The 14,386-nt window shown below is 44.6% G+C and overlaps 1 protein-coding gene across 2 annotated transcripts in view; it reads left to right on the top strand.

Annotated features, from left to right (window-relative positions):
• The window catches only part of CRYL1 (crystallin lambda 1), an 83,236-nt gene that overhangs the window by 57,659 nt on the left and 11,191 nt on the right, over nucleotides 1-14,386 (top strand). For both annotated transcript variants that reach the window (XM_084642992.1, XM_084642991.1), the window contains exon 6: nucleotides 6,805-6,910. In XM_084642992.1, the coding sequence (XP_084499118.1) occupies nucleotides 6,805-6,910 (106 nt within the window). The remainder of the gene's footprint in view (nucleotides 1-6,804; nucleotides 6,911-14,386) is intronic.

Raw genomic sequence — 14,386 nt, 5'->3', positions numbered from 1 at the left:
CAGCCACTGTGAGGCAAGACCACTGGAATGAGATGCTTAGTAATATGCTGTGTCTGACAGAAGAAAGGCAGACCATTCAAAGTCTGTCAGAAATCACTTTGTCATGCTATTTTGAGTTATACATCACAGCAGCACTCAAACCGCTCAAGCATTTGTGGCCACAGCACTTCAGTATCACTTGCCTCCCCTTACTCCAGATTCACAGTGGTCCTACTTTTGCTATATTTGGTCAGTATGTTTCAAGCTCCAGGTCTCTGCCTGTGTCTGTGTTTTCAAGGTCACCCATCACCAGGGGTGCCTTCCAGGAGAAGTTAACACACAAGCATCCTTTTCTTTCAGGCTTGCTTGTGGGAACAAGCTTCATGTTTATTGTTGGGATTTTTATATAGATCAGCTATAGCTATTATACGTTTTTTAAAAGGGAGGAACAATTAGCATATCTCAAATACTTTTTGCTGTTGTAATCCTCATCCTTCCACTTTACTTCCATTATCATCTTCACTGTGTTATATCTTAGATTGTAAGATCCTTGTTGCAGGGACCTATCAATTTATTTGCTAAGCACTGTACACACCCACAGCACTGTATAAATAACAGCGGAATCCATTTACAGTTCCTTATCAGTACTCCAACTTTGTACAGAGGCATGGGACTATATTTCAAAATCAGACAGTTGGGCTCTATCTTACTCAAAAGATGACCATAAAGCTGTAGGGAACTCTTCCTGCCACCCAAGATCATTTATTACAATAGTTGCTTTGAGATAGTTTGGTCTTGTTTTAAAATTGAGGACTGTCTTCCTTTTGTTGATTGATCATCAAGACCTTATTACAAATACTAAGCTGGTGTTTGGAGTGGTTCATATGACATGGCCATGGAAATCGTGAGGAGTAACAAGGCAGTTTTTCAGGAGGTAATGATCCGCTCACACTAAGGTTCTTGAAACCAGCATCAAACTTGAGCACCTGGTTAGAACCTTTCCCCGCCGATGAAACTTGAATGTACATTTTAGGATTCTGTAATTTTCCTCTGTATGAGACCTGGTAACAGTTTCAATTTATTTTCTGTTTAAAAGTGGGTTACTTGTGGCTTGTCTAGTCTAAAGGAAGAGAAGGGAAGAACTGGAAGCCCTGTCATTTGGCCTTTGTTACCAGCCTCTTGCAAAGACAGTCATTTTTGTGTCCATTCAGTTAGCTTTCATAGCAACCAAGTACGCTGGCTTCACTCCCTAGCCTCTGTACCTCTCCATTCTCAGTTGAATAGCTTTGACATTCCCTGAATATTGACAGGGATCTTTATTTCTATAATCATTGTTATCTGTTGTTTTATTTGTATTACAGTGTTTGAGACCGAATAAGGAGGACAAGGTAGTGGCTTCACTGGCTAGTTTGGGAAGGGTGTTCCATACATGAAGGGTGGCATGAAAGAAGGTTCAAAGATGCCAGTGGGAAAAATTGGACAAATGGATGACTGAGGCTAATGTTGTTGGGACGTGGGGTGGATGAAGGGGCAATGGAGTGAGGTACATGAGCAGAAAAGGAAGGAGGAGCGGAGCTGTGCTGGGCCTTAAAGATAAAGACAAGAAGTTTGAATGTGATTAAATGGAACACGGGGGAGTTGGTGGAGGGATCAAAGAGAAGAGTGACATAGTCAGAATGACAGGACAGGAAGCTGTGTTTTTAATGGACTTGATGAAGATGAGATAGGTGTCAGCGAGGCCAGAGGAGGAGGCGGCAATAGTCAAGCTGGGAGAGGAGGTCCTGGATGACGGTCTTAGTGATGTTCAGAGAGAAATGGCTGGATCTTGAACATGTTGTGGGGGAAGAAGCAGTGGATTTGGACAAAGGGGCCAGAGAGAGGACTGAGTCAAAGATAAATCTCAGGTACGGGCCTGAGTGAGGATGGTGATGCTGTCAACAAAGAAAGAGGTGATGCAGGGTTTGAGAGGAAAGGTAAGATTCAGTTCTGGCCATGCAAAAGTTACGTTGCTGGTACGCCATTGTCAGAGAGATGGGCCAAGATGTGGGATTTGGTGAAGAGATGGGGTAAAGGTAGACTTCTGAGTCACAGGCATATGGATGGTGGTTAAAGCCATGCAGTGAATAAGCTCACGAGAGAAGTTGGGGACCAGAGGTGGAGCTCTGTGAGACCCCTCTCCTCACAGACAGTGAGAGAGGGAAGAAGAACCCTGCAATAGTCAGAGACCCTGAAGGAGCAACAAGACAGATAAGGGAAGAACTGGGAAGGGACAGAATTGCAGCAGCCTAGGGAGAATAAAATTTCAAGGAGGATGTGATTAGTGGCATCACAAGCAGCTTAAAGGTCAAGGATGGAGCAAAGGCCCTGCAGCATAACCAGGAAGGCATCATTAACAACTGTGGTGAAAGCAGGATCTACCTAAGGCGCTGATCCTATTGCCAGTAAAGTCAATGACTATGCATGTTGCAGGGTTACCACCACCTCCAGATGAACATGCATTTCACTATAGCTCAGCTTCCTCTTGCCATTTGCATAAGTGCTCAGCCGACAGGCTTATCACTGACTGCTTGGGAGGCAGAGGGGGACAATGCCTTCAGAAAAGTTGGGTTCCACACCCAAGCACAGTGGTGCTTTACTTTTTTCCCATAAGCACCAACCCTTGAGGAAAACACCTTGCTGACTGCAGCTTTTTTCCTTTCCCCTTTGCTGAATCATTCCACCAGCTAACACTCTCCTTCACTTTAAATGGGAGCTGGAACATTCCCTAAGGGAATTAGTTTAGTGGGTTCCTTATTTGATTTTCTTTAATTTGTAAAGAAGTCATAAAGCTAAGGAAACAAAGGCTTTTGTTTTTATAGTGCTCTGCCTGGCAGTGGAGAAGAAAACATTTTTCTCTGAACAGCTGAGCCCACTTCACTAGGGTAATGTGAAACCTCAGCTGAAGGAATCTGTCATGCATCTAGCTGGAAGGCCATCTACTTCTCTTATTAACATTTTGACTGGACGAGACAGTGTCTTCAGGTTCAGCGAGCCATAAAGTTTGTGCAAGATATGGACTGAGAGCAGAATTGTAGTTTAATGGTTTTGAGTGTATTGCTCTTCATATCTCAGCATTGTGGAACTGGTGGGTCTATAGTAGCAGAGAGGCTAATTTATTTCTTATTTGAAAATGATCTTACAGTGATTCAGAGCTATTGTGAGAATCCTGCCTGATGCTGGAGTTAAATATTATACCATTATGTTTACAGTTTTTAATTTAAATGAAACATTAATCAAAGCTCCATGTTTTGTTAAAACATTGTCATTTGTTATGTTTACATCCAAAGTCTACTTCCATTTGCAAACAGTTTTGGGTGGTTAACATGGCTTCACTGATCTGTCCCAGATTGCAAATGCAAAAATTCCATAAATAGTTGGGAGTACTTAAAAATTGTTTCAGTTTAAAATGCGATTCTAAGCTGCTCTAGAGATGAAGGATGATCTTGTGGATGAAGCACTAGGCTGGGACTCTGGAGACCTGTGTTCAGTTTGCAGGTCTGCCACAGACTTCCTGTGTGACCTTGGACAAGTCACTTCATTGTCCCTCAGTTCCCTGTCTATAAAATGGAGATCACACTTCTTCCACCATTGTCTGGCCTGTCTAATTAGACTGCAAGCTTTTCAGGGCCTAGCAGAGAAGGGACCTGTTCTTAGCTGGGGCATCTAGGCATTACTGTAAAACAAATAATTGTATGTCCTTTTCCTTGATATACAGGGTGGTGTTAATAATAACAAGCCACCTGTAACAATGAATCAGCTGAGTGCTACATCCTCTAACAGGATCGACACCTGCTAACCAATTGAGATTTGACATTAAGACCTTTAAAGAGCTCCTTTTAAGGCTGTGGTGCTGAAATCTCCATTTCTTTGTACTCGGTGAGGATGTGCTCATCAAGTAAGGCTTATGGTGTCATTAGCTTGTCAGTTCTTTGCTTTTCAGTGGTTGTGTACTTACCCAGTCTTGTAGATGATGTGAGAGGTAAAGCATCCTGCTATTATACCTTTATTGGGTTTGCAATGAAGTTCTTGTTTCTGGACCTCAGTTCGCGATTGAATCATAGCATTCAGCGAAAGGACAGGTGGAACCCTCATGTTGGGCCTCATCCTAACAGACACTGAGTGCCCTTAATTCCCACTGAAAGCAGTGGGATTTGAGGGCGCTCACAGGCTCAGGCTTTATAGGAGGGAGTAGTAAAAAGGAATTCCTTCCATCAAGCAAACTTTATCAGCCACGGAAAAGAGGTAGGCCACCAGGAGGGGAGGAGAATAGCATCCCTTTCCCCTCAAACAGCAAGAAGGGAGAGAAAAAGGTAGAAGAAGCCTGACAACTCTTCTACCTTCCCAGCAGCCAGGAGAATAATTTGTAAGGTGTCCACTGGGGCGAAGTGGGCAGGCTTGATGGAATGGGGTAGAACATGGTCTTAGTTCAGTCTTAGCTTTCTAATCTGAGAGAGGGCAAGAAACGTCCGTATAAAGGAAACATTATTTTCAGGAAAAGATTTGAGGCACTGTAACCTGTAGAAAAGAAATGATGTGCCTGTCCCAACTGGTTATGAGGTGTGATGGCTTCTTTGTAAGTGTACCCCAGGGGTGTGACTGCTGTGCTGAGCTTTCAACAAGAAGGTTCTCCATTTCACAGACTCAGTGTCATGCCAGATCTGAGACTTGAGGTTGGCAGTGAACTTGAGAACCCAGGCAGTTTGAGGCTGAGCAAAGTTCCATACATGATATAGCCAGTTTCCAGTTAAATGAGTGACACCTGCATTGTCTATCTTTAATCATCGTTTTCCCAGCTAATTCCTTGGAATGGTTTCAGGGACAATGAGAAACCTGCCCTCTATCTCAAAATGGTTATTTTGCAGTAAGAGCCAGGAACTGGGGGGACAAATGCGAGAGAATAAAAGGGGGGCATGAACACTAGCTGAGATTCCTGCATTCAAAAGTTCTGCTGCAGTATATGGATTTTGATAAAATAATCTCTTGATTTGGTTCTGTCAATGATCTTATGCTCAGCAATACTATGTCCTTTGCTCCCTACCTCCTGAGAAAAGCACATAATGACTAAAATTAATTAAAATTTGTAATATGCAGATGTAGTAAATAAATAATAGAAAGTGGTCTGACAAGTTAGTGAATGTGCTTCCCCGACTACTGTATGTCCTGAGAGATCTCCCAGTTACTGTTCCTCAGTTTTATTTTAGGAAAACGTAACAAAATTTTTACAATATTTCTCGGGGGGGTGGGGCAAAACTTGCTTTGTGTAGATTGTAACTCCCAATCTCATCTGGATCATTATCATACAGTCTATATCTTTAGCCAGGCAGCCTGGTGGCTCCAGATGGAACAGAACAGACCTTTCCCTGGCTGCTGCTGGAACAGGAGCTGGTCCATCCCCTCCCACTCACAGGAATACTGGGTTCAGTGTGTTAATGTTTTGTTTGTAAAATGTCCCCTACGGTACTGGCTACCATTCCAGTCACTCTAACAACATTACAACCTACCTGGTCCAGCTGCATGGCATTGCCTGCATCTTAAGCATCTCTTGAAGGACATATTTGGTCCTGATGCCCTGGGAGCACAAGAAACTCCAGAATTGTTGTTGTGGAGAGAGCTCCATAGGGTCAGCCAACCAGCTATAGCCTGTTACAACTTCCTGGTCCAAAAGAACTTCCCTAATTTAGATTGTCTGTTCCAGGCCTGGAACTAAGATTTGTATATATCTTGAACCCTAGCCAATGTGGAGCAGTCTTGCAATACATTAATAACTCTACTATTGCTCTGTGATGAAGGTTGATCCATCAGAAGATTATATTTTGTTCACATTGGTCCTTGGATAGGTTACAGTGCCTGGGCATTGTCAGAACAAACTGCTGCTGGAGATGTGGGTCTCTCAGAGCCACACTGGCTCATCGTATCCTGGGACTGTCCTAGGATACAATCTTTTTGACTAGAAGTAGGCAGGAGGATGAAGAGATAATGGATAGCCCCTTAAAAACTAATTCCCAGAATTGTGTTCTGGGATATATCCCATCATCTTGGAAACTCTCCAACTCATAGAAAGCTTGGTTCTCTAGAGCACTGCTTATAACCAAATAACTCATGTTGCTTAGGTGGAAGAGCAGACTGCCTCCTGCGATAGAAGTATGGCTCAGCAACTTGGTTGCCCTGACAGCTAAAGAGTGGGTAACATTTTGGAGAAGAGAAACTTTAGACAAATTTGAAAAGATTTGGTCTGACTTCTTAGAAAATTTTGGTGAATCCCTAGTGGATGGAAACTGAGATGTTGCTCTCTTTTCCCATTCCTGCCTCCTTCCCTTCCTTCCTTTCCTTTTCTATTCCTTTACTTCTTGTGGTTTTGGGGTCTTCCCTTATTTTTTGGGGTGGGGTGTTGGGGAAGAGAATAAATAAAATATGAATACACTTAAACAGAACTTCAAGCAATTTCATATCTCTTTCTGGTTATTTCCCCCTTAAAAATAAATACTGAACTAAGCAACCCCTGGGATCACAGAAGAGACTCATTTGTTTAGATTTGCAAAGAATATAATTTGGTGCTAAAACATGACAATCATACGCAAAAAACCCACCTCTTAAATTAGCTAATACGTATAAATGCTAAACAACAATAAGTCCTGTTAAAGAGAGATGTGTCTGGGGATCTGTTTTTCTATTCGGTAGTATTTTCTATGTTGCTATAACAGATTATATTCTAAATAAAGAAACTAAGTGAAATTCTATAAAATTCTGTGCATTTTGAGATTTTTCTGTCCCTCTTTTGCCACTTAGGAAGGAGTAATATCTCCTGCTGATCTAGACCTTGTGATGTCTGATGGATTGGGAATGCGGTATGCATTTATAGGGCCGCTTGAAACGATGCATCTCAATGCAGAAGGTATGCAATTTTTATCCCTTAAGACTTAAATATAATACTTTTCAAGGCAAGGATTTCTTGCATAAAGCTTTGCTAATATTGTCTTAACAGTTCAGACCAGTGTAAAATTGACTGTAAATGTCTTTTCTCTTTTCATAATAAGGTAGGTCTCAAGTCTTGAAATCATATGAAAGCTTTTACAGTTTCAGGGTAACTGCACATGTATTCCCCCTTCCATGTCCCTTGAGGGCAACACTTGAAGATTTCTGGCTCCCAGTCATCACCTTTCTTTGAGAGAGACCTGCGTCTCTCTCCCTCCTGACTGGGGTTTTTAGGCTGCATAGCTCCCCTGGATTTATACGTGATCCTCAACAAGCCAGGCTGCCTAAACAGGCCAGTGCCTGCCTTCTTTAAGAAGGCTATAACCAGTGTATTTTCTGCAGTTATAAATTATCACACGGTTTCTAAGCAAGCACATTTATTCTTGAGGTAATAGCACTACAGAGAAAACATATAAACACCAATAATAAAAACTGATAAAAGTTCCTATATACATGTTAACAGATTACCAGAGGTCACCCATCAATCTTATGCAAGTCAGTTCCTTCCAATCCTTCCACAAGGATTACCTCCACCCCAATCCTGCTTGGCCATTTGCTGGATCAGAAAGAAGGCCCTGAGTCAGTTTTAACTCAGGCTATTTATCTAAAAGTCCTTTTTATGTCTGTTGGTCTCTGGAGAATGTGGTTTGAACTGGTATATGCCTTTGCTCGCCAGGAGGTGGTACCTCTCGAGGACGCTACACCTGGCTGATTTGCCTTAATTGGTACCCACTGTTTATTTTCTGGATGAGCTGTGGTAGCTGCACTCCCCACTGGAGCAGAACACATTCATACATAAATCATCCATTTAAAACAATGAACCCCAATGATATGCCTCATCTTCCCCCAGGGAGGTTACATTCAATCCCGGCTGACGTAATACATAAACGTAACACAATATGGGCTTTCAAGGATATTGCAGGAGATTGCCATATCTGTCACAGAAGGGGCGGATATTGAGCAACTCTTTGTCTGAGTCTAGATTAAGTTTCTGTTTTTTAACTCTCAGTAATTTAGGCTGAGTTACTAATTTTTGTCCCAATCCCTTGGAAACATTCCCCTACATGTAATTTAGCCCGGTTTTAGGGCCAGCAGCGGAAGAACAAGTCAGAAAAGTTTACCAGAGGCTGAGGTGCAAATACAAGATCACTCTCTTCGGGTGTGTGCAGGGGTTCTAGGTTCGTTCACATTGATACCAATTTGATAAATGTGTCTAGGTGCTGTGAGTACAATAAGTGTTATATGCAATGCCCTAAGCCACTGCAGTTGATCAATTAACAATACCACTTGATGTTTCTCACATGTTTTAAAGATATTGTGTTAGTCATAGACATAGATATTAAGGCCAGAAGGGGTCACCAGATCATCTAGTCTGACCTCCTGTATGTCACAGGCCACCAACACCACCCATCACCTGCACACTAAACCCAACAACCGAAATTAGGCCACAGTATTACAGCCCACAGGAGACTAAACTATTACATGCCACAGGCAGAGAATAGGAAGGACTGAGGTGTACCAGTGCCTGAAGCCCCTGCAATGGAAGGGAAATGGTTAAGTGAGATATACCCAGATAATCCTGTCAAATGATCCACACCCACATGCTTCACAGGAGGGCGAAAACCATTGAAGTCACTGCCAGTCTGACCTGAGGGAAAATTTCTTCCTGACCCCACATGTGGTTATCAGTTAGACCTTGACAATGTGAACAAGAACCAGCCAGCTATGCACCTGAGAAAGACAGAATCCCCTGGCCCACCCCACCCCACCCAGTGTCCAATCTGCAGCCAGGATGCTTTAGAAGATTTTACAAAATAAACCTCCCAGAATACTCTGGGGGAATCCCTTCCTGACCCCTGCAGGTGGAGGCTGAAGCCCTGAAGCATGAGCTTGCTTAGCCAAAATACAGATTTAAAATACCTTTAGAATTTTGTTAATTTTATTAACCACAGTAAAATTAACAAAAAATGGTAAATGACAGAAAATAAAGGTGGTTACAAAATTTTAAAGAATTGTTAACACAAAATGTGACCATATCAAGAAATAAAAATCAAATCACTGCAAACCAAGAATATATATGAAATATAATCACACAGTAGTGAAATAATCACAGAATGTAATGGCACAGTTGTAAATTTTATCCTAAGTCTATATCTTCAGTTAGTCACGGAATGGAAACTTGTCTTACATCTCTACTCTCTGAATAAGCAGTTTTGGTACCAATATGGAATTATGGATCCTCAATGTAGATCCTTCAATTTGCCAATCCAGTTGCATACCAATCAACTTAAACACCACTTAAAGTGTCTAGTGTTGTGTACTCTTGCGAAGCTGCATCTCCACTCTCGAGAGCAAGGTCCATTCTAGATATTTTCATTTTTCATCTGCTGATTTCTTGCGGTTTTTCCATCCTCTTCAGGGTTTATAACTCAGCATATAAATCACATAGATATTTTCTCTTAGCTTGGTACAGCAGACAGGTAATGAAACGGCAAGGCACAGAAACTGTCGTGCTTCTTTATCTGTTACATCTTTGTTAACTTTTCCTTTCAGTCATGCAATTAAGATCACTTGTGCCTGTGTTTCTCAACTGGGTTTGGTTTCAGAGGGGTAGCTGTGTTAGTCTGCACCAGTAAAAACAATGAGGAGTCGTTGTGGCACCTTAGAGACTAACAAATTTATTTGGGCATAAGCTTTCGTGGGCTATAACCCACTTCATCAGATGTATGGAGTGGAAAATACAGTATTCCTTCTTACTGTATTTTCCACTCCATGCATCTGATGAAGTGGGTGTTATCACACGAAAACTTATGCCCAAATAAATTTGTTAGTCTCTAAGGTGCCACAACGACTCCTTGTTGTTTCAGCTGGGTTTGTGTTTCCAGTTGGCAAGTGTCTGTGAGTATTCAGTGCCTTGCATAATGACAGGTTTCAGAGTAGCAGCCGTGTTCGTCTGTATTCACAAAAAGAAAAGGAGTACTTGTGGCACCTTAGCCCTGGTCTACACTAGGACTTTAGGTCGAATTTAGCAGCGTTAAATCAATGTAAACCTGCACCCGTCCACATGATGAAGCCCTTTATTTTGACTTAAAGGGCTCTTAAAATCGATTTCCTTACTCCACCCCGACAAATGGATTAGCGCTTAAATCGGCCTTGCTGGGTCGAATTTGGGGTACTGTGGACACAATTAGACGGTATTGGCCTCTGGGAGCTATCCCAGAGTGCTCCATTGTGACCGCTCTGGACAGCACTCTCAACTCAGATGCACTGGCTAGGTAGACAGGAAAAGAACCGCGAACTTCTGAATCTCATTTCCTGTTTGGCCAGCGTGGCAAGCTGCAGGTGACCATGCAGAGCTCATCAACAGAGGTGACCATGATGGAGTCCCAGAATTGCAAAAGAGCTCCAGCATGAACTGAACGGGAGGTACGGGATCTGATCACTGTATGGGGAGAGGAATCTGTGCTATCAGAACTCCGTTCCAGTTTTCGAAATGCCAAAACCTTTGTCAAAATCTCCCAGGGCATGAAGGACAGAGGCCATAACAGGGATCCGAAACAGTGCTGCGTGAAACTTAAGGAGCTGAGGCAAGCCTACCAGAAAACCAGAGAGGCGAATGGCCGCTCCGGGTCAGAGCCCCAAACATGCCGCTTCTATGATGAGCTGCATGCCATTTTAGGGGGTTCAGCCACCACTACCCAAGCCATGTTGTTTGACTCCTTCAATGGAGATGGAGGCAACACAGAAGCAGGTTTTGGGGACGAAGAAGATGATGATGATGATGATGAGGTTGTAGATAGCTCACAGCAAGCAAGCGGAGAAACCGGTTTTCCTGACAGCCAGGAACTGTTTCTCACCTTGGACCTGTAGCCAGTACCCCCCGAACCCACCCAAGGCTGCTCCTGGACCCGGCAGGCGGAGAAGGGACCTCCGGTGAGTGTACCTTTTAAAATACTATACATGGTTTAAAAGCAAGCATGTTTAATGATTAATTTGTCCTGGCATTCGCGGCTCTCCTAGATGTACTCCCAAAGCCTTTGCAAAAGGTTTCTGGGGAGGGCAGCCTTATTGCGTCCTCCATGGTAGGACACTTTACCACTCCAGGCCAGTAACACGTACTCGGGAATCATTGTACAACAAAACATTGCAGTGTATGTTTGCTGGTGTTCAAACAACATCCGTTCTTTATCTCTCTGTGTTATCCTCAGGGAGTGAGATATCATTCATGGTCACCTGATTGAAATAGGGTGCTTTTCTTCAGGGGACACTCAGAGGTGCCCATTCCTGCTGGGCTGTTTGCCTGTGGCTGAACAGAAATGTTCCCCGCTGTTAGCCACGGGGAGGGGGAGGGTTGAGGGGGTAGCCACGCGGTGGGGGGAGGCAAAATGCGACCTTGTAACGAAAGCACATGTGCTATGTATGTAATGTTAACAGCAAGGTTTACCCTGAAAGAGTGTAGCCACTGTTTTATAAAATGTGTCTTTTTAAATACCGCTGTCCCTTTTTTTTTCTCCACCAGCTGCATGTGTTTCAATGATCACAGGATCTTCTCCTTCCCAGAGGCTAGTGAAGATTAGAAAGGAAAAAAAAACGCACTCGTGATGAAATGTTCTCTGAGCTCATGCTGTCCTCCCACACTGACAGAGCACAGACGAATGCGTGGAGGCAAATAATGTCAGAGTGAAGGAAAGCACAAAATGACCGGGAGGAGAGGTGGCGGGCTGAAGAGAGTAAGTGGCGGGCTGAAGACAGGGCTGAAGCTCAAATGTGGCAGCAGCGTGATGAGAGGAGGCAGGATTCAATGCTGAGGCTGCTGGAGGATCAAACCAGTATGCTCCAGTGTATGGTTGAGCTGCAGCAAAGGCAGCTGGAGCACAGACTGCCACTACAGCCCCTGTGTAACCAACCACCCTCCTCCCCAAGTTCCATAGCCTCCACACCCAGACGCCCAAGAACGCTGTGGGGGAGGCCTCCGGCCAACCAGCCACTCCACCACAGAGGATTGCCCAAAAAACAGAAGGCTGGCATTCAATAAATTTTAAAGTTGTAAACTTTTAAAGTGCTGTGTGGCATTTTCCTTCCCTCCTCCACCACCCCTCCTGGGCTACCTTGGTAGTCATCCCCCTATTTGTGTGATGAATGAATAAAGAATGCATGAATGTGAAGCAACGATGACTTTATTACCTCTGCAAGCGGTGATCGAAGGGAGGAGGGGAGGGTTGTTAGCTTACAGGGAAGTAGAGTGAACCAAGGGGCGGGAGGGTTTCATCAAGGAGAAACAAACAGAACTTTCACACCGTAGCCTGGCCAGTCATGAAACTGGTTTTCAAAGCTTCTCTAATGCATACCGCGCCCTCCTGTGCTCTTCTAAGCGCCCTGGTGTCTGGCTGCGCGTAACCAGCAGCCAGGCGATTTGCCTCAACCTCCCACCCCGCCATAAACGTCTCCCTCTTACTCTCACAGATATTGTGGAGTGCACAGCAAGCAGTAATAACAGTGGGAATATTGGTTTCGCTGAGATCTAAGTAAGTCAGTAAACTGCGCCAGCGCACCTTTAAACGTCTAAATGCACATTCTACCACCATTCTGTACTTGCTCAGCCTGTAGTTGAACAGCTCCTGACTACTGTCCAGGCTGCCTGTGTACGGCTTCATGAGCCATGGCATTAAGGGGTAGGCTGGGTCCCCAAGGATACATATAGGCATTTCAACATCCCCAACAGTTATTTTCTGGTCTGGGAATAAAGTCCCTTCCTGCAGCTTTTGAAACAGACCAGAGTTCCTGAAGATGTGAGCGTCATGTACCTTTCCCGGCCATCCCACGTTGATGTTGGTGAAACGTCTCTTGTGATCCACCAGAGCTTGCAGCACTATTGAAAATTACCTCTTGCGGTTTATGTACTCGCCGGCTTGGTGCTCCGGTGCCAAGATAGGGATATGGGTTCCGTCTATGGCCCCACCACAGTTAGGGAATCCCATTGCAGCAAAGCTATTCACTATGACCTGCACATTTCCCAGGGTCACTACCCTTGATATCAGCAGATCTTTGATTGCGTGGGCTACTTGCATCACAGCAGCCCCCACAGTAGATTTGCCCACTCCAAACTGATTCCCAACTGACCGGTAGCTGTCTGGCGTTGCAAGCTTCCACAGGGCTATCGCCACTCGCTTCTCAACTGTGAGGGCTGCTCTCATCTTGGTATTCATGCGCTTCAGGGCAGGGGAAAGCAAGTCACAAAGTTCCATGAAAGTGCCCTTACACATGCAAAAGTTTCGCAGCCACTGGGAATCGTCCCAGACCTGCAACACTATGCGGTCCCACCACTCTGTGCTTGTTTCCTGAGCCCAGAATCAGCGTTCCACAGCATGAACCTGCCCCATTAGCACCATGATGCATGCATTGGCAGGGTCCATGCTTTCAGAGAAATCTGTGTCCAGATCACTCATGTGACCGCGCTGACGTCGCCTCCTCGCCCGGTATCGCTCTGCCAGGTTCTGGTGCTGCATATACTGCTGGATAATGCGTATGGTATTTAATGTGCTCCTAATTGCCAAAGTGAGCTGAGCGGCCTCCATGCTTGCCTTGGTATGGCATCCGCACATAAAAAAGGCGCGGAACGATTGTCTGCCATTGCTCTGACGGAGGGAGGGGCGACTGACAACATGACTTACAGGTTGGCTTCAGGGAGCTAAAATCAACAAAGGGGGTGGCTTTACATCAAGGAGTATTTCAGGCAGGACTTCATGGAGGGTTCCAATAAGAAATGGTGCACCTAAGTTATTGTTCTTATTGGAACAAGGAGGTTAGTCTGGCCTCTGATTGATACATGGCTAGATTTACCTCGCTGCACCTTCTCTGTGAGTGACTGCAGTGTGACCTAGAGGAATGAGTCCCCTAGACGGGGGTGTGTGTGGAAGCAAATGAGTACAAAACAAATCTGGTCTATTTCTTGTTTTGATACACTCCATCTATCTTTTACACCTTTGGCTGGCAGCAGACGGTGCAGAAGGACTGCATGCCATTCACATCTCATGGCTGCTCAGCAGAAGATGGTACAATAGGACTGCTAGCCATCCTCATCTCTTGCCTGCCCGGCAGAAGATAATGCAATAGGACTGCTAGCAATCCGTATCGCCTGCCTGCTCACCATAAGATGGTTCAATACGACTGACTGCAGGACTAAAGAGAATGACTTGATCAAGTCACTGCAAATTTAGTCCCTGCGCCCATGTCTGCCCAGGCGCTCCTGATCGACCTCACACAGGCGACCAGGAGCACCTCGGACATGACGATGACGGCTACCAGTCCTATTGCACCGTCTGCTGCCACAAGGCAATGGGTTGCTGCTATTGTGTAGCAATGCAGTACCGCGTCTGCCAGCACCTAGGAGACATAC

Source organism: Lepidochelys olivacea (genome assembly GCF_965140295.1).
Source record: "Lepidochelys olivacea isolate rLepOli2 genome assembly, chromosome: 1".
Lineage (NCBI taxonomy): Eukaryota > Metazoa > Chordata > Testudines > Cheloniidae > Lepidochelys > Lepidochelys olivacea.
The sequence above is the reverse complement of the archived record's forward strand: the minus strand, read 5'-3'. Positions and strand labels throughout refer to the sequence as shown.